This window comes from Desmodus rotundus, chromosome 11 (assembly GCF_022682495.2).
Source record: "Desmodus rotundus isolate HL8 chromosome 11, HLdesRot8A.1, whole genome shotgun sequence".
Taxonomy (NCBI): domain Eukaryota; kingdom Metazoa; phylum Chordata; class Mammalia; order Chiroptera; family Phyllostomidae; genus Desmodus; species Desmodus rotundus.
Window position 1 is genome coordinate 67,460,315 of NC_071397.1, and position 18,748 is coordinate 67,479,062.

Consider the following 18,748-nt stretch of genomic DNA (forward strand, 5'->3'; position numbering starts at 1 on the left):
ATATAGAACCCAGATCTCCGGACTTGCAGTCTATTTCCTCCCCGATTCCCTGGGAGAGTGGCTATTCGGGAATTGGGCCGAACCTTCCGGACCCACGGGACCCACCACCAGAGCTTCTGCCACTCGACTCACTGGGCTTTACACCGCCCGCGGCCTCGCGCCCAACTCCCGCGGGACGCCAAGGACTTTATAGGTTGGAGAACCGTAGACATCACCTGGGCCCCACCATTAGCCCACACTACCACGAGCATCTTGTCCCCCCGCCAGGCCACCGGGCCTCAATCTGGAAACCGGAAACGACTGATATCTCACACGCTCCCCACGCCCCCCTCCGGCTACCACCAGCCACCCCGCCCCGTCCGCCCACTTCCAGAACCCGAGGCCGACTCTCAGCCCCGATACATCGAGCACGGATGCCGCGCTGGGGGGCTTCTCACGCTCAGCCCTGCAAAGCCCAGCGACCGGTCCTAGGTGTCTATGACGAATGCCGGACCGGGACCGATCACTATCTCTGCAAATCTAGAGCGGGCGTGGGACAGGCGGCTATTCAGGGCCCCGCTGGCAAGGCCCGACGAGCCGAACGCCGAACCCAGGAGCTGGCGGAGGCCGGCGCGGGGCTGTTGCTCGGCAGGCCCGGCCTGGCTCTGGGCCCCTGGCCTCCTAGCCCGGGACTCTGCGCCTGCGCCCGCCAGGCAGCTGCCCGCTCCTCTGGCGCGGCAGTGGTCCCGGCTGCCACGCGCCGCCTGGGTGTCTGGGCGATCCATGGGCAGCAGCGAGGGCCACGATGACAGATTACAGCGAGGAGCAGCGCAACGAGCTGGAGGCTCTGGAGTCTATCTACCCCGACTCCTTCACAGGTGACTCCCGCAGGCAGCACTGCAGCCGTCCCGGGATGGAGTGGGATGGGCCGGAGCTGCCGTTGCCCTCGGCCTCCCGGGCCTCGATGGAGAAGGGGACAGTGGGGTCGCGTGGCCACCTGGCCCGCCACTCTTTCCTCAAGTTCTCCCCATGTGTTCAGGCGTTTGTGAACAACTCCACGGCTGTTGTTGCGCTTCTTCCCTGAAATCTAGAAGTCGGAGCGAGGCTGGCAGGTCCCTGGAGAGTGTCTGGAATTGAGTCGGGGGCACTTTGGTTTCTGTGTAACTTACAGCAACCGGAGGTTGAGTGCAATAACACGAAAACATACTCCACGTGGGAGTAACCCTTCCAGAGCCTCAAAGGTGTCAGTTTCCACCCTTATTCGAATAGGAGCTGTTTTTCCTACGAAGATGTCTTAAAGTCTACGGGATTCAGAGTGATGTTTACCCAGAATCAGACAGACAGTAGCATTATCCCCAAGTTTGTTGTTTTCCTCATTTTAAATTTATTTTATTTTCTGGCATTCTGAAGAATGCCCAGTGAATGATGTGGCCCAGAGTTCAGTTCCACTGTAGAAACCACGGGTTGTCAGGCAGGAAGGTATATTAGATGTCATCCAGCCTGGATTCCTCTTGCTGCAGGCAAGGTAATGAAGGCCCAGGAAAGAGGTGGCTTGCTTGGGGTCAGCCAGCAAGTTAGCGGCAGGACTGGTACTAAGATAGGTCTGAAACTCCTTTCCTGTTCCTTCTCCGTCAGACATGGGGCGTGGGCTCTAACTCCAGCTGGGATGAGGTGGAGATTACTTGGCAGGTTCGGCTAATGTAAAATATTGAGAAGTTCATTACGTAAGGGAAGACAACTCTTCTGTACTAAGCAATGCTTCAGATGATTCTTAGAATGCAGCGAGATAGTCGTGTCAATGTGGCCACTCCCACATTACACTTTGTTTTTGAGAAGTCATCAAATAAAACCAGTAAGAGCGAGTAGAACCTCGGTTTGTGGGATTTCTGTTCCCCATACCTTTCTTTGAGTGTCGTCTATCACTGTCAGAGTTCAGAGTGTAAGGTATGTCATTTTAACTCATAAAGTCCAATCCCTCTCCCTTTCGTTGTTTAGCGTAGTTTTCTTAGTTCCACCTTTGACCACTGCTTCCAACGGTAGCAAATTTTGTTCTGCTTTGCCAACAGGCAGATGTCTCTCAGCTACCCTGTATAGCTGCATTCCTGTTCATGTTCTCTCTCACCAGCAGTACAGCTGTGCTGTGAGGATGTTAAGGGGATGAGTGAAGAGGGGTTTGAGAGTGTCGTTAACTGGGTGAGTGTGTATGGAGTCTGGCTCCCTTCTCTATCCTTGCTTATATGTCAATGTCTAAATAAAATAGAATATAAGGTTAGCTGTTGGATATATTCTTAAGTGTGAGATACAGTCATTCCTAGTCTATTGGAAATGTAACAGGCATGAGCACTGTGTAGGTAGAGTTAAGAAAGCATGAGATGTGCAGTTCTGTTCATTTCTTTGCACATAAAGTATCCCTCATTAAACTCTGCCCATGTAATAAGCATTTATAAAAGTTATACCTTTATAACCCTGCAACAGTCTGGTGGTTCTTTAGTACTAGGTCCTGATATAATTCAGTGTATGCAATTCTTGTCAGAGGCAAAAGTGCTTGAGGATTCTTGAGTCAGGGTGATAAAAGATAATTTATGAATTTTTAATGCATGCAAGTATTCGGTATCAGCTGAGCTGCTTAGGGTCTAATTCCTGTCAGTATTCCTGCAGCTTTGCAATAAATAAATTAAGTTGAGACGTCTTGATTTATAGTTCATCAAGAACTCGGCCTGCCTCGTTAATCATGTTCTTTATGGAACCTCTCAGGGGAAAGGCAGAGGACTTTGAAATAAAATGTTTCTGTGTTTAATCTTTTGAAATTTGCAGGATTTGCAAGGTTTACTATTTTATAGCCTTCTTTTGTGTCGATGATTTTATATTTCCATGTTTTCTACCAGGTTTAAGAAAGAGTTGCTTGTGTCAGTTTTCCAAGGAACATGAATTTGTAGTTTTCTAACTACATTTTGAATCACACTTAATAGTAGTTTTTTAATACTAGATTTGGTAAACGCTCAGTGCTATTAATGAAGGAAGTAGATAGACTTTTTTTTAAAGAGATGGCTGAGTGTGTGGCAGTAGAGCCGTGGTAAGCACATTATGATCCCCTTATGGATGCTGAAGAGGCACAATTTGGCCAGCCCGGAGTCCTAGCCGTATAGACCTAGCTTAATTTCAGAATTGCTTGCTTAACTATTTGCAAACAGCTTTTGGTCTGGTGTTGCACTTGTTGTGAATTACAACAAGTCATAATACATTTTCATCTTTTTGCCTATTCTGTAGCTTGACTGCATATTGATCCAATCCTTCTAAGAGCTAGTTTTCCGAAGTACGACAGGCTCTCCTGATCACCCATCTCCTCCGTAGTGCTCCTAAGGTTGTAGCCGTTTCTGTGTCAGAGTCCCTGGGTATGGGGAGTTTTGTTGGAACAAATTGGTTGGCTTTGCGCTAACCAAAAGCCAAGTTCCCTTAATTCTGTTTGAAAAGAGGGGTACGTAATCCTGTATTTGCTGTGTCAGTACCTCTAAGTAGCAGCCATGAGCCTTAAACATTTATAATTGCATCTTACACATGGGCAGAAGTCATCTTCTGAAAGCAGTTTTTCTAAGACACACTTCCTGAGAAGCAAGTGGACTATTTTGTGGGCTGTCTGGTTCTTTGTGAACGTCTTAGTGTCATTTGTGTGTCCCTTTAGTGTACATTTTTCATCTACTACCTCCATAATCTCCATTCTGGACAAAATCCTTAATTCTGCCCATCTGCCCCCTTCACCTAACACTTCTACCCCTCCACTGGCTCATTCCCTTGTGCCCAGCAACCTTTTCCTTTTTCTCAAAAGCATTTGATCCACTTACAATGGTGCGAGTCTGGCATCTTGGAGCTGGGATTATTCCCTCACCATCCATCTTTGCAAGCCCAGTTAGGTGTCCTTCCCATCCCTAGTTTAGTCACCCCCAAGCTTGGGAATATTATCCTTTTCCATGGTTTTTTAAATACCTGTTTTAAAATTAAGTTCAGCTGTGCCAGAAAACCTCAAATAACAGTGGTTTTGAAAAAGTAAAAGTTTATTGCTCTTGCACATAAAAGATAGTCGTGTAGCTCTTGTCCAAAAATTCCTCAGGGACCCAGACTTAGTTCTCTGCCACCCCCGAGATGTAGTCTCACCCTCATGGTCAAGAAGGCAGTGCTCCTTTTTCAGACAGTGGAATAATTAAAGGGGAAAAAAAGTAAAGGACAGCAGTTTCTTAAGGAAATTTCCTGGACACTGTCAAAGGACTTACTTGCTTCCAACCCAATAGTTGTAACCTACTCATTTGGTGAGACGGACCTGGATGCGGGGCTGGGAAATGCAGTTTTACTCTAGGCGGTCAGTGTGCGCAGTTAAAAATGGCGTCACTGGAAGAAAGGAAGAATGGATTTGGGGAGATACTAGCAGAGTTCTCCAACATCCTTTCTCCGTTGTACCTGGTTCACAATTTTTTCTCTGTAATGGCTGCTTGGTGTAGAGGGTATTATTAGCTCTGCACCCTTACACAAATCATAAAACTTCTCCAATTTTCAGTTTCCATATCTGTTTAATGAAGAATAATGTAAATACTTGATAACTCTTATGTATAAGATACTCTTCCACAGAAATTTACTGTATTCGTTTCTGATTCTTCTAACATGGCTTAAAGTTCCTTGTCTTTATCAACAAACAGTTTTGATTTTATTTTCTTCAACTGACGGTTGCATAGCCATACCTTGGAGATGCCATCTTCAAAATTTTGGCCTCTGAAATTCCTCTTTGTGGCCATAAACTTTGTAGCCCTACAGTTCTTTCATTCTCATGCTTTTCCAGAACATGCCTTTCATCGTGATTTCTTATGGATTAATGGCTTATCAACTTCTTTCTTATTCATCATGCCTCCTTACTCGGTCTGGCTCCCAAGGTCAGGCAGTTAAAGGTGTTCTTGCTACTGTCCGCATGTTCTTATTTACCAAATATTTACCAAATGTGACTGTTAGAAGCCCAGTCTGTTGGGAAAAGACATGGGATGAGTCATTTACAACAGTGTTGTGACTCTTCCACGGAGGTATGTATTGGGTGAAGCGGCGCGTAGGGAGAGGTGAGGGACTGAGCTGTTTGGAGAACTGAAGGGTGATGAGCAGTTAACAAATGAATGAGTCGTGGGAAAGGAGCACAGCATATGCAAAATGCATGACTGTGAGGGAGCAAAATGTGATCAGTGGGCAAGTGGCTTAGTATTTCTGGAATATAGAGTGAGAAGTGAGAGTTGTGTGAATGAGACCTGACAAGTAAGCAGGGTCCATATCACAGTGGGCCTTGTTAGGAATTTAGACACGATCTTACAGGCCAAGGGTTCTTTGCCCATTTTCTCCCTGCAGAGCCGCACAGACACATACACTGCACCAGGGGTGCCCAACCTTTTGGCATCTCTGGGCCACACATTAAATACACGAACACTAACAAAAACTGATGAGCACAAAAAAGCTTTTAAGTGAATTTATGATTTTGTGTTGGGCCACACTCATAGCCGTCCTGGGCTGCTTGTGGCCCGTGGGCCGCGGGTTGGATGCCCCTGCTTGTAGACACTGCCGTGCCAGAGTTGGAGCTCGGTAGCTGGGGTGGTTCACAAATAAGATAGCCTTCTCTTGAGTTTGTTTTTATCTCTGATGGCTGCTTTTCTTTTAATCTCTGGCACTTTTTCTTCCTCTTGTACTTTCCCCTCTAAATTTAGGATTCCTTACAAAGGTGGTGTCGGTCCTTATTTCTCTCTCCGTTTTCTCTAAGGGATCTTACCTACTCTAACAATTTTAGCTGTCACCTCTCTGTGGATGATCCCAAAATTAAAATCAAGCCCAGTTCTCTTGAGCTCCATTTGCTGCTTTCTGATTGATACTCCACACGTCCAACTGAAACTGCCCTGTGTCCTGTAAAGATATCATACTTGATTCTTCTTTTTTATTTCTTGTTTTTGTTACTGGCTCCCCCATCCTCTGCCTGCACATTTAAAATGTCATTCATCACCATGCACCCTGCTATTCCCATTGCTGCCAACCTAGTGCAGAACCGTGTTACCTTTGCTGGACAATTTCAGTAGCTAGCTAGTGCAGCCTGCCTCTAGTCTCGTTTCTCTCCCGTTTTACGCACTCTTGCTAGATTTATCTTCCTAAGTCTAGAATACAGTTCTGACCACATTACTGCTGCTTTAAAAAAAACAAACTATCATACCCTGGCTGCTCTGTTACTCTCCTACATTTCTTTTTTCCATCTGTACTTACTGATATGCCTTAATTCACAGACTAGCTCAAATGCTTTCCCTGCAATTTCTCAGCTGGGAAAGTTTTCTTTTTTAATGAACCTCTTTACAGATTATTCAGTTCTGCTAGTTACTACTTGTATAGCCTCGAGAGAACTATTTAAAAGCTCTTTTATCTCAGTTTTCACTTCTATAAAATTGGCATGGTGCTGTATTATATTGTTTCTAAGACATTTTTACATTTAACATCCATGCAATATGAATTTATCTTAAAATCAACTACATTTCATAGTTTAATTTCAGCTTTTTTTTCTTAGTGGTACATAAAGGAGGGTGCATCTCTACTTGACGGCCTTTTAGGTTTGGGGAAATATGGTAACAGTATAAAGTCATGGTCTTGGTGTGAGAATTAACAGATCTTTGTGGAAGTGTATAGCACTGCATAGGCACAAAGCAAAGCTCAGTAAATGGTAGCTGTCGTTATTGGCTCTTAGGTGATCCCTAACTTCCAGCCTCATGAAGCCCTAGAAAATGGCAGTAAGTTGGAATGTCATGGGGTTGAATCCTTACTTCTACAGTTGCAATGTTTATATTTATTGACATGTAAATGCTATTGATCATGAAAAGAAACAGGAATGAAATACATCAAATATATTTTACACACATTCGTTTTTTAAAAAGTAGAGCCAATCATAAAAGCTTTATTATATTTTCCTTTCAGGGACTTTTTCAACAGAGGCTGGCCTGCCCAAGGCCTATTAAAATAGGAGTCCAATGAGCCTTTTATCTTTCCGACAAACACCTTTCAAGTATTCACAGATATTCATCATTGTTTCAAGTCCTTTTACACCTCAATTAAAATGAAGGCATATGTGTTGAAACTTTTATTGATAATGAATATTTATGAAGGCCTCAGAAGTTCCCATGTAGGAAAAGCTGAGTAGTTTCCATAGCGACTTCTTCAGGGATCCCCACGCTCTTTCATTTTGGAAAGAGGCTGCTGCCCTGCACCCTTGACAAGGCCGGTTTCTAGATACTGTCAGGCACTGATCTAGGAGCTCTCATAGTCTTTACAGTATGCTTATGGGGCAACAGATCATAAACAGATACATAGTACCAGATATCAGGGTGTAAAGTGGTGTGTAAAGCTTTCTTATTTATGTAAGTGTGGATTTACATGTCTTTTTAAAAAAATTATTGTATTTATTGAGGTGACATTGATTAATAAAATTATATAGGTTTCAGGTGACTTGTCTTGCTTAACAAATTGTAAGCAATTTGATTTAAGATTTATGGCCAATTTTACAATTCCATGAAAGATGGTAGAGGCTCAGTAATTTGTAAAAGGAATAAAGTTTGGCTCCAGAGATGCTGTGCAAGAAAGAGATAGCTAGAAGACACAAACTCTTAACAAATTAATACAAACTGTTTGTCATGGAGATTCTGAATTGTATTTCAGAATACTTAAGTATAAACATTAGTGATAATACTGAATATTTATCAGCGGATAGTTTTTAACAAGAAACATCAAACTTTTTGTCATTCCATTTGGGAATTTTTTGGAATGTGATTTTCCATATATGGGTGGGAATTTTGAATTAAAGGTAAATTATGTAATTATTTTAATTGATTTGGTAAAAATCCAGGAGGGTATCTACTATGGGTAGTTCTTTACAGATTTAAGACAATCTGAGATTTATATAGAAAATTCATGGATATGTTTTACTATTTGAATGCCCTATTTAGTCTGTTTTTGTGGAAATGGAAATTCAGGCCTAGGGATCAGTTTCCCGGACTGGGTAGTAATATTTGGCTAATGAGGAAAACATCTGCCTTAGAAAACACCTTAATAACTTAACCTATGTGTATATTTTCTTGCAGTATTATCAGAAAATCCTCCCAGCTTCACCATTACTGTGACGTCTGAGGCTGGAGAAAATGACGAGAGTAAGTCTAGTAAAAAGTACTTGTGGTTTTTCTGAGCCTGTCCCTCAGGAATGTTACTTCTCCCACAGCAGTTCCGTGCCAGGCATTGCAGGTACAGAGGCGCTGCGGTGCCGTTAAGAATCTGATGTGTCGTGTGTTTCTGGTGGTATACTATGCATGTATGACTTCTAGAAAAATAGAAAGTCAGTGAGATATACTCTGACACAATAAGCTTAGCTTTTAAAAGCGAAACAGAAATGTTAACAATACGGCAGATGGAGAAGAGATATTTTTAGCCAAAGCAAGACTTCCCATGCATATATATTACAGTGGTTATATATTTCATTGAATGACTATTATTTTCTATGATTGTTTTTCATCTTTGGAAATTCATATTCGGAGATTACTGGATTTTTGGTGTTATAAATTAGTCTGTATAAACACCTATTTGCATGTTTTTCTCCCTCTGTTTAGGATGGATATTCTACTGTTACTTAAATACATATTTGTAAAACCACTATTATATGACTATAGAAATAAGACAGATACACAAATTGAAATAAAGCAGTTATGAAACTAATAAAATTAAGTAAAGTGATTTAAATTTGGGCAGATGTTAGGGGGCACAAGAGAAATCTGAAGTTCATTTCTACCTTTAGTCTAGTTTAATTTGATAAAAATGTAATGTAAGTTTATGTTAACTCGGGGATTATTTTTTTCTGGTAAACTGTTCAACTAAAATTCAGCCATGTAATACCAATTTTAGTGGTAATACTTGATACCTGCAAATCTGTTTTGTACAATTGTAAATGATGTTGGATATTTGTTATTTACATATTTATGTGTATAAAGTCTCAAGTACAACTTGAGTAATTTTTATGTTTTGTTTAAAATTTAAATATATACATTGAAAGATACTTTAAAGTATCATTTTAAAAATACTTTTATGATCATTAATATACCACAGTGGTAATAATGATCTCTTCCTGATAATGGGATGACTGTTGATTTTATTTTTATCTATCATAGTGTATTCTTAAATTTTTTATAATGAATGTCTGTTACATCACATAGTAGAAGCAGTCATTTTTTAAAAGAAACTTTTTTAGCAATGAGATTAGAAAGGTTAATAAAAAACAATGAAAAATGCAAAAAACACTCATTTTTTTTATAACCATTGAGTCATAAAATTCTTTGTTGACATCCATACACAAACATTGAAACAAAATATCAAACCAACATATTTTAAGGTGTGCCCCCACAGAGAGATATTTAATTTGAGTTAAAAATCATCAAAATCAGGAGGCTTTAATAATTAAAATGTAAGTTATAAGAAAGGCAAAGTCTAGACAAAGGATTATTATGGCTAATAAGTTTTGACAGAAAATGTTTAGTACATCTGCTCTATTGCAGATTGCTTGAGAATTCACCAGGCCGGGGCTGCCAGGGATAGGTACCTTGCAGTGATACTCGTGTGAGAGTCCTACTCCTGTACAGTTGGGAATCTGTGAACTGGCATGAGCCAAAAGAGTGAGTGGGAATACAAAGATGAGTCGGGTTAAAAGTTTCTCACACAGCCTCTCAGACTGCCCGCTTCAGAACATGTCATCTAGTGAGCCCTCAGCAACCCTTTGCTGGCACTGTGCGGATAGAAATATAGACGTCGCCCGCCCTCCCCCCACCCCCCAGCTAAAGCCTGGGAATTGACTGTAGTAGAGGCCTGAAAAGGAGCCTAAGATAGTACTTTCTTAGGTGCTATATTTAGTGCCTTTTATTCATCTAACGCAGGATTTTAAAAAGAGTCTAATCTGATTTTTTATGACCTTGTTTTTCTTTGGAGGAAAATCTGTTGTGTTTTTCATTTACACATGTAAATTGCTGTATTGCCATGTATAATGTAATCTCGTGTAAAATGCACACCCATGTTTTGTGTGCATTATGCACAGGATTATTATACCCATGGTATGTAATCGTTACACCCATCATGTATAATGCACATGCTAATTTTTCTCTCAAAAATTTGGGCAAAAAAATGCACATTATACATGGCAAAATAGGGTAATTACTGATTCATCAAAGATGTTGACTTTTCTACATTTTAAGATATTCTTATCAAACTCTTATGTCTTTAGCTGTCCAGACCACCCTCAAGTTTACATACAGTGAGAGATACCCAGATGAAGCCCCCCTTTATGAAATATTCTCCCAGGAAAATCTAGAAGATAATGATGTTTCAAGTATTTTAAAATTGTTAGCATTACAGGTAAGGAAATAACAGGTTTTGTAAAGGTGGGGTTTTTTTGGCCTTAAGTATTATATATCATTTGCAAGTCAGAAAATGCTAAATATGTATAATTAGTGCATTGAACATGCAGAATTCAGTGTGTGTGTGTGTGTGTGTGTGTATGTACAAACAAATACCTTTAAACTTCGGGTAAGAGTAGTAGTTGTCGCCCCTGTTTAAAACTATCACCCATGACTTTTAGGTAATAAAAAGACTGATAGGTGTAAGCCCAGATGCAGTTGCATTCTCAGAATACCCAGTCCCACGTGCAGTTAAAAATCCAACTGAAAAGAATTAAAATTTCGAACCCCTCTGACCTGTTGCAGGCCAGTTGCCTACATTCTGGGAAGAGGATTGGTGACTGATTTTTTTCTTATGTCTCCTTCTCCCTCAGCTTATAAACAGCAACAGGGGCTTATGACTCCTCTAAGAGGGGAAGAAAAAATGGCTATTGGAAAGCTTTTATTTGGCTAGTCCGTGGTGAGATGGGATACCGAGCTTGGCATGTATTTAAAGCTGTCTCTTGCTTGGATAGAGAGTTTTCATGTGTTCTTCAGAGTAGGGAATAGAGAAGGCAAGCAAAATCTTTACCATCTTAAGGTCAGAAGTTCTAGTTTTTTGTTTGTTTTTTCTAAGCAGAATTAGAAAACATGCATGCATCTTAAATGTGACTTGCATATTTCAAGGACTGTTGGTCTTCTTAATGCTAATATTTTATACTTTTATCTTCACCTGAGGATATTTTTTTTATTGCTTTTATAAAGAGAGGAGGGTTGGAAAGAAAAATGGATGTGAAAGAGAAACATCATTTGGTTGCTGCCCGCATGCCTAGACTGGGAGCATGTGCACCCGGATAGGCGATTGAACCCTCAGCCTTAGGCATGTGCCCTGACCAAGAATTGAACCTGCAGCCTTTCGGTCATGGGATGAAGCTCCAACAACTGAGCCACACTGGCCAGGGTTCGATGCTGATATTTAAAAAATACTTATATATTGAGCTACTAGCAAATGAAGAGTGGAAAAACATATATTAAACATGAATTTATGCTGATCCTGAGCCCTGTTACCCAGTATGAAATTATACTAATTCTAATACCATTTGGTATAACACACTTCATTTTAAAACATTGTAGAGAACCTGAGACAATATGCTATATTCAGGCAGTCATGTATTAATATAAATTATTTGCTCTGAGTGAGTTATTTTCTTTCATTTTATATTCATACTCCTTCCATTAAAAAAAAAGTTTATAGAGAACAGTAGGCGAATTTAAGTAGTATATACGAATAGGTAAGGGACAGTGATGGAGCTTAGGATGGGATGGGAGTGTTCAGGTTGGGTAGGTGGTGGTATGATTCTCTGAGATGGAGAACTTGGAAATAGGTTTTGTGGAGATGGTGGTTTCCATGTTGAGGTGCCTATGGGACACCCAAGTCACTGTCAGTGGTCAGTTTCCATACAAGTTAGGCATGCAGGGGAGAGGTTTTTTAGAGTCGGATTTGGGGTGGTTAGTGTGGAAACACACAGAGAAGCTCCGCTGCAGAGGATTTTAGGAGCTAGCCTGAAGGCTAGTCCTCGCAGAGGGCGCAGGAGGTGAAATACCTATTCAGGTGCTTCTGAGGCCAGTCCTGTCAAAGAAGTGCTTGGAAATCTCTTCAGCTTCCAGGACAGAGATCCGGCTTGTATTTATTTTTATTTTTTTGTCTAGTTTACTCACAGAAATGATAGGTTTGAACCCTATCTTATATCTATGGATAGACAAGATGTTTTATTTTATTCTGCCTTCAGATGATCAACTTCCAAATAGCTTTTGAATTATAACCCTTTCATGAATCAGAGATGCTTTTCTATGTGGCTTTGAACCATTTCAAATCAAAAGAAAAAACAAAAAGGTAGCAAAAGGTAAATCACCGAACTCCCTCCATTCATTATTATTATATTATGTTAGGAAATTGCTCTGGCCTCAAAGTTCAGGTCATTGTCACAGCTCTTAAATTTCCCGAAAGGAACTAAAGTAATGAAAACATGCTTGAGAGTTGATGTTACTACCTCCTGTAGGAAAGATTTTCTGAATTCTACCTACATTTATGACTATTAAACAGAATTTACTGACATACCCACTTTAGGTTGGATATAGCAAATTACATGACTTCTTAAAATTTAAGATAGTGTTATTGACATATATTCAATTTTTAAATAATCATTTATCCAAGTGTCTGAAACTGATGGGTAACTGAATTAGTAATCATACTATGAATGTATGAAATTTAGCTATTATGCTGGAACACTTTTTTATTGATGAGTTTTTATTTATTTGTCTGAGAAGTATGCTTCTCACTACAGTCTCAGTTTTTTTTGTCGTTGGGTTTTTTAATTTGTTTTGTTTTGTTTTGTTTGGTTACATAGGCAGAAGAAAACCTTGGTATGGTGATGATCTTTACTTTAGTGACAGCTGTGCAAGAAAAATTAAACGAAATAGTGGATCAAATAAAAACTAGAAGAGAGGAAGAAAAGAAACAAAAAGAAAAAGAAGCAGAAGAAGCTGAGAAGGTATGTTAAAACCCATGTTTTCTTTCTCTAAATCTGTTTTTTTTTTCTTTTGAGTTTGGGGTTTTTTGTTTCTTATTTTTGTTTTTGGAAATATGAATAATTTTTTTGAAATCATGAAAATAAATGAAAGTAAATTTTAGTAAAACTTTACTAAGTAAAATAAAATCTTAGAAGTCCATCATGTAGTTGGTGGTGTAATACAATGATTAATAATCAGTAAAGGTCAGTAAAGCTCATGCAGATAAGGTAAAGAAATAGAAATTAATCTCACTTACAGTGTTGAGTTGAGAATTGATAAAGTCACCACCAGCATGTTTTAAATATAGTCATGCACTGCTTAACACAGATACATGTTTTGAGAAATGCATTGTTAGGCAGTTTCTTCATTGTGCGAACATCACAGAGTACACCTACACAACCCTAGATGGTATAGCCTGCTACACATCTAAGCTATAGGTGTCATCTATTGCTCCTAGGCTACAAACCTGTGCAGCATGTCACTGTGCTGAATATTGTAGGCAGTTACAACAGTTTGTGTATACAGTAGATAGGTATGTGTATCTAAACGTAGAGAAGGTACAGTAAAACTGTGGTATGAAAGATAAAACATGGTGCACCGTTAATGGGGCTCACAGGACTGGAAGTTGCACTGTGTCGCTGAGTGAGTGGCGAGTGTATATGAAGATCTAGGACCTTACTGTGCACTACTGTAGAATTTATAAGCACTGTACACACGGGCTACACTAAATTTATAAAACAGCATGAGATTAAATCAAGCACAAGAGAAAATAATGCAATCGAGACACTCGGTAAACACAAGATGTAGGAGGCTGCTGCTGGCATAACATGGCGTAGCATTTTACAGCAAGCTTCGTGTAAGCAGAAAGAGAACACTAACAATAAAAATTATAGTATAGCAAATTCATAAACCAGAAACATTTGTCTAACATCATTATCAAGTAGTACATGTATGTGATTGTGTGTGTGGCACAGTAGGTCTGTTTACATCAGCGTCGTCACAAACACATCGATACTGCATTGCCCTGTGACGTTTGGGCAGCTCTGACGGCACTAGGCGAGAGGCATTTTTCTCCTCCATTATCTTAGTAGGACCATTGTCATATAGGTGGTCTGTCATTGACTGAAAATCGTTTTGTGGCGTGACTGTGTTTACTGAAGAAACCTCACATGCAGTAAATGGAATGAAATGAGAATAAAAAGAAGCTGTGATGCCAATGTTGTAAATCGATGTGTATTCAAAACATTAATACTGACAGCAATAACTTTTTTCTGAGCAGTGAATATCAGTGGAGATACATTGCATATTATCTTTGTTTTTTTGTAGTAAAAACTATACGTAGACTTTACCAGAATAAATCACCAAAACCAATGAGAGTAGCCAGTGTAGGCGGAAATCAGATTAAGTACTTCAAACCTTGAAACAGTTTTTCTGTGTTTTTCCTGTTAGTGACTATATTCATTTGTCTAGAAGATCATTAGGCTTTATTTTTAAAACTGTTGTCTCACTAATCTGGTCACATGTTTTTTTCCCCCAAGCAATTATTTCATGGCACTCCTGTTACAATTGAGAACTTCTTAAATTGGAAAGCCAAGTTTGATGCAGAACTCTTGGAAATTAAAAAGAAACGAATGAAAGAAGAAGAACAAGCAGGAAAAAATAAATTAAGTGGTATGACTGACCCCCGTTTCTATTCCCCTAAACCCTCCTGCATTACTTCTGATACAGCAAGAGGATCATTTGGACAGGTTTCTGTAAGAAATTATTATACTTAGGCATCTGGGACAGAAAGAGAGCGCGTTTTCTCTGCATGGTGATGTATCTTCACGCGTAATTATATTTAGTACTTGTGGCCTGTCCTTGATGGGAACCCTGCAGTGGGTGGATTTTGAGGTACAGCTCCCGGGACTTTCAGGAGTGCAAGCCGTAGCAGTGAAGGAGGCAGGCGCCTTTGTTTTCCTAGGACTCTGAGGCAGACAGGGGTTTTCACTTGTTCCATTTTCATGCAAATACATTCCCTATGTCTCTTAACTGAGTTCATAAATTTATTGAAATTCACAGAAAAACGGGTTTTTAGACTTGTTTTCTTGGGTTATTGCATTCTTTAAAGGGTTGTAGAGAAGATGAAGGAAAACTATGCTATTCAAATTAAACACATTTATTTCTTTTAGGGAAACAGCTATTTGAAACAGACCATAATCTTGACACATCTGACATCCAGTTCTTGGAGGATGGTAAGATGATAATAGAATTCCACATGTACACTTTGTATTGTTTTTAATATTAAACCATGAAAATCACAGTGGCAACAATGCAAATCTTTCTAAGGGTGTAAAGAAATACATTTTGAAGAACAAATTGTAATGTTCTATAAGTTTATACATTAAAAACAGCAGTGTTCTCTTTAAAATTTTCTGGTAACTTCAGCAAAATCAAGATAGCAGTGGATGACCAGCTATGACCATCGTGCCTCGAACGACGTGCAGACCCAGCCACTGTGACTTAGGTGGCCTGTTCCCTCAGATTTCTAGCATCATAAATGTACAGAAGCTGTACTCCATGGTCTGTCGTGGAGTGTTATAAAAACCTCAAGTCTGGAACTCCTCTTGCCCTCTAACCAAAAATCTCACGTTTCATACCACTCTTACTATCTTTGGAGCGTCTAGCCCCTTACTCTTTCCTTCTTTTTATCCTAATTCTTACCCTCTTTCAGTCTTCGTCTATCCATTGTCCATCCATCCACAAGTAATTACTGTGCCCCACCTGTAAGCTAAGCACTGTCCTGATGCTGGGGACACAGCGTAGAAAAATTCCCGCTCTCGTGGAGCTCATGGCCTACACGTGTTTCTTAAACTGCGCTCCATACTGCCCGCCCTGCGGTGGCACCCTAGACCGCGCTGCATGCATTGGCCTTCTGTCCTGCCCATCTTGCCAGCTGGGGGTCCTCTGTCATCTGGCCTCCCAGCCTTGTTCCCAGACCGTCTGCTGCAGAAGGTTGGGAAGCAGTATTGATGCGGCTCACTGTTAAGTCATGCTGCTTAACCTGAGCTCTGTGCCCTTACTGACATTTCACATTTTAAAGTTATATTTTATATGTTCTTGCTTCAAGATGTTCATAGTCTCAAAATGAACAACCTGCAAGGACGTCCTCATCTATCTCTTTTTCACTTGAAGGGCTGGCTCATTTTACCTCCTATTTTGTTGCGAAATCCCCGATCCAAAACCTTTGTCTCATTCTCCCTTGCACTTTAGAAGTGTTACTGTCCTCACTCAGTCTTGACTTTTTCCCTGTCTAATGGATCACGTATCTCCTCATACCTAATAAGTTGGTAAACATTGTCTGTTGATTCTACCACTAAGATGTCGTTTCCTTTCTTTCGTTTTGATACTCGAGGTTTATCACTTGTTTACCTGGACTTTCGTGGTAGCTGCTTAAATTATCTCCCCGCACTAGTCCCTTCCTCCTCCTGGTGGCCTTGCCTACCCTGTTGTCACTGCCTCTGCGGTGGTATTTCTAAAACCACATGGTACTTCTCTCCTTAAAATCATTTGATGGTTCTCTACTGCTTAGAGGGGAAGGTACCTACACAATTCTTTACTCTTCATCTGTTATCGCCAGATATTTTTCCTCAAGAATCTTATGCTCTAGTGAGAAGTATTCAGTGTCTTAGCTTTTTTCTCTGCTGTTGCATACACTACTGCCTAGAATTACTTCATTCTGGCCTTTTTCTTCTTGGTGGATTCAAGTTTATCATGAAAATATTTCAGGGGTCATCTGCTCTGTGAAGCCTTCATTGCCCCTCTCAGTCAGTCGTCATTTTTTGTACTGGACTTAGCAGATTGTATTTGATTACTGACCTGCTCATGTGCATGCAGCAAGACTTACTTTTATTCAGTTGAATTCAGTGGGCTGTAGAATCGGGGGGTGGGGGGAGATGAACAATTTGGGGTGGTTTCAGAGTACTGTAATATCCTATTTTTATGTACTTCAGACAGATTGAAGAGTGTAGATATGTAATGAAAACCTGGGTATTGCTTCCATTCAGAAGGGCTTAGGTATTTGGAATCTTGGAAAGGCATACCATTGGATTCAAGGGGAACTGGGTGACACTGAAGATCAAGTGAAAGCTGTCAGTTAAATAGCTGGTTGAGCTATAATGATACACATGTCTTCCACTGTTGGAAGAGATAAACTCCTGGTTCGAGGCCCAGTCAGTGATCATCAGCTTTGTATAACCAGGACCGATCGTCATCTTCAACTTGTCACATGCCACATCATCAGTAATTCATTTGAGAGAGCCTTTTATATGACTGGAAGCATGCCGTTTGTCTAAAACGTGTCCGTCTCTGCTGACCATGACAGACCGTTGTTGGTGTGACTTGCAGCAGCAGTTTAGAATTTCATCACCTCCCATGCACGTGGAGAGATTTCTGTTTGGTACTGCCAGTGAACTGTGTCTTTTATTCCGAAGTGTAAGACTGAAGGTGAAATCTTTGGTCCTTTTCAGCTGGAAACAATGTGGAGGTGGATGAGTCTTTGTTCCAGGAGATGGATGACTTGGAGCTGGAGGACGATGAGGACGATCCAGACTACAACCCCGCTGACCCGGAGAGTGACCTGACCGACTGACGGACCGTCCCCGTCTGCAGAGAGGCGTGACTGCCACAGCATCTGTGGCTATGCCGAGAGGGTGTTGATTTTCCTTTCTTTTTTTCTAAGAAAAAATAATTTTCAGGAGAATATTCTTCTGAAAGCTTTCATCAATGAACTTAATAAAACTGACCCTAAAATTTCAAATACAAACTGTTCAATTCCTCTTATTGGTGGGAAGAAGGTCACATATTTACAATGATTTAGTGTTGGAGAGAGAGCTGCCTGTAACTTCAGGCTGGGAGGTGGGCGGCCGCTGTGCTCCGGCCGCTGTGCTCCGGCCGCTGTGCTCCGGCGCTGTGCTCCGGCCGCTGTGCTCCGGCGCTGTGCTCCGGCCGCTGTGCTCCGGCCGCTGTGCTCCGGCGCTGTGCTCCGGCGCTGTGCTCCGGCGCTGTGCTCCGGCGCGGGTGCGTGCAAGGAGGTGGACGACTCGGAGTTTCTCCGCTGGAGACAGTGGTGGCTTTTGGATTCTAAGTGTTGTCATTCATATAAAATATTATAAGATGGGGGTGGATAGAACATTAAACCTTCCGAATTCTAGCCTTTGCACATGATAAATTTAAGTCTTAACAAAACCAGAAGTTCGTGTAATAGAAATTAAGTGGATGTTACTCCTATAGTAATATTTGAATCAGAACAATCTGTGGGAGTTACTAAAGTGTGTACTTGGCCCTTCTCAGTTTAGATTAATAAACACTGAGCCTCAGTCTGGATATTAAAACAGTGAAGCCTCACGCCAGGGTCTCAGGTGGGTGTGACGCACACTGACTAGAACCACGTCCTGCAGTTGTGACGTCTGCATGTTGTCGTGGTCCCTGCATTTCCGATTAATCTGTCTGAAGGGTCTGAGTTCTTGGGGTGGCATGCTGTGCAAGGGAACCACACCCACGTCCATGTATGGGTGAGGCCTTCGGAATCTGCTTGGGATGACTGACTCGGGGATTCCAGGTAGGAGAGTTGGGCTTCCTGCAAGTCGTGGTCCCTGCTGATTTAAAGTATTGACTCTAAGCCACCAAGAGAAATCACCTGGCTGTTGGGAATAGCTGCCTCCACTCAAAAGTACATGCACCACCTACCCACAAGCACAACA

General features: G+C 41.0%; 1 protein-coding gene across 3 annotated transcripts; it reads left to right on the forward strand.

Moving 5' to 3' along the window:
* Positions 1-576: 576 nt before the first annotated feature.
* On the forward strand, positions 577-17,811 carry RWDD1 (RWD domain containing 1). 3 transcript variants are annotated; one of them, XM_053914260.1, is made up of 8 exons: positions 796-857; positions 8,109-8,174; positions 9,567-9,683; positions 10,286-10,416; positions 12,845-12,988; positions 14,546-14,678; positions 15,179-15,241; positions 17,516-17,811. In XM_053914260.1, the coding sequence occupies exons 3-8, from the start codon at positions 9,671-9,673 to the stop codon at positions 17,635-17,637; spliced, it is 606 nt and encodes a 201-aa protein (XP_053770235.1). In that variant the 5' UTR covers positions 796-857; positions 8,109-8,174; positions 9,567-9,670; the 3' UTR covers positions 17,638-17,811. The 3 variants fall into 3 exon arrangements, with proteins under 3 accessions (XP_024407599.1, XP_045044634.1, XP_053770235.1); XM_024551831.2 differs by lacking the exon at positions 9,567-9,683 and having other exon boundaries at positions 577-857; XM_045188699.2 differs by lacking the exons at positions 9,567-9,683; positions 10,286-10,416 and having other exon boundaries at positions 795-857.
* Positions 17,812-18,748: the final 937 nt, after the last annotated feature.

Bases quoted from the DNA above. Each gene is read 5' to 3' on its own strand.
- RWDD1 (XM_024551831.2), top strand. From the start codon at position 785: ATGACAGATTACAGCGAGGAGCAGCGCAACGAGCTGGAGGCTCTGGAG. The intron at 8,175-10,285 runs GTAAGTCTAGTA...TTATGTCTTTAG, and splicing joins GGCTGGAGAAAATGACGAGA to CTGTCCAGACCACCCTCAAG. The intron at 10,417-12,844 runs GTAAGGAAATAA...TTGGTTACATAG, and splicing joins TAAAATTGTTAGCATTACAG to GCAGAAGAAAACCTTGGTAT.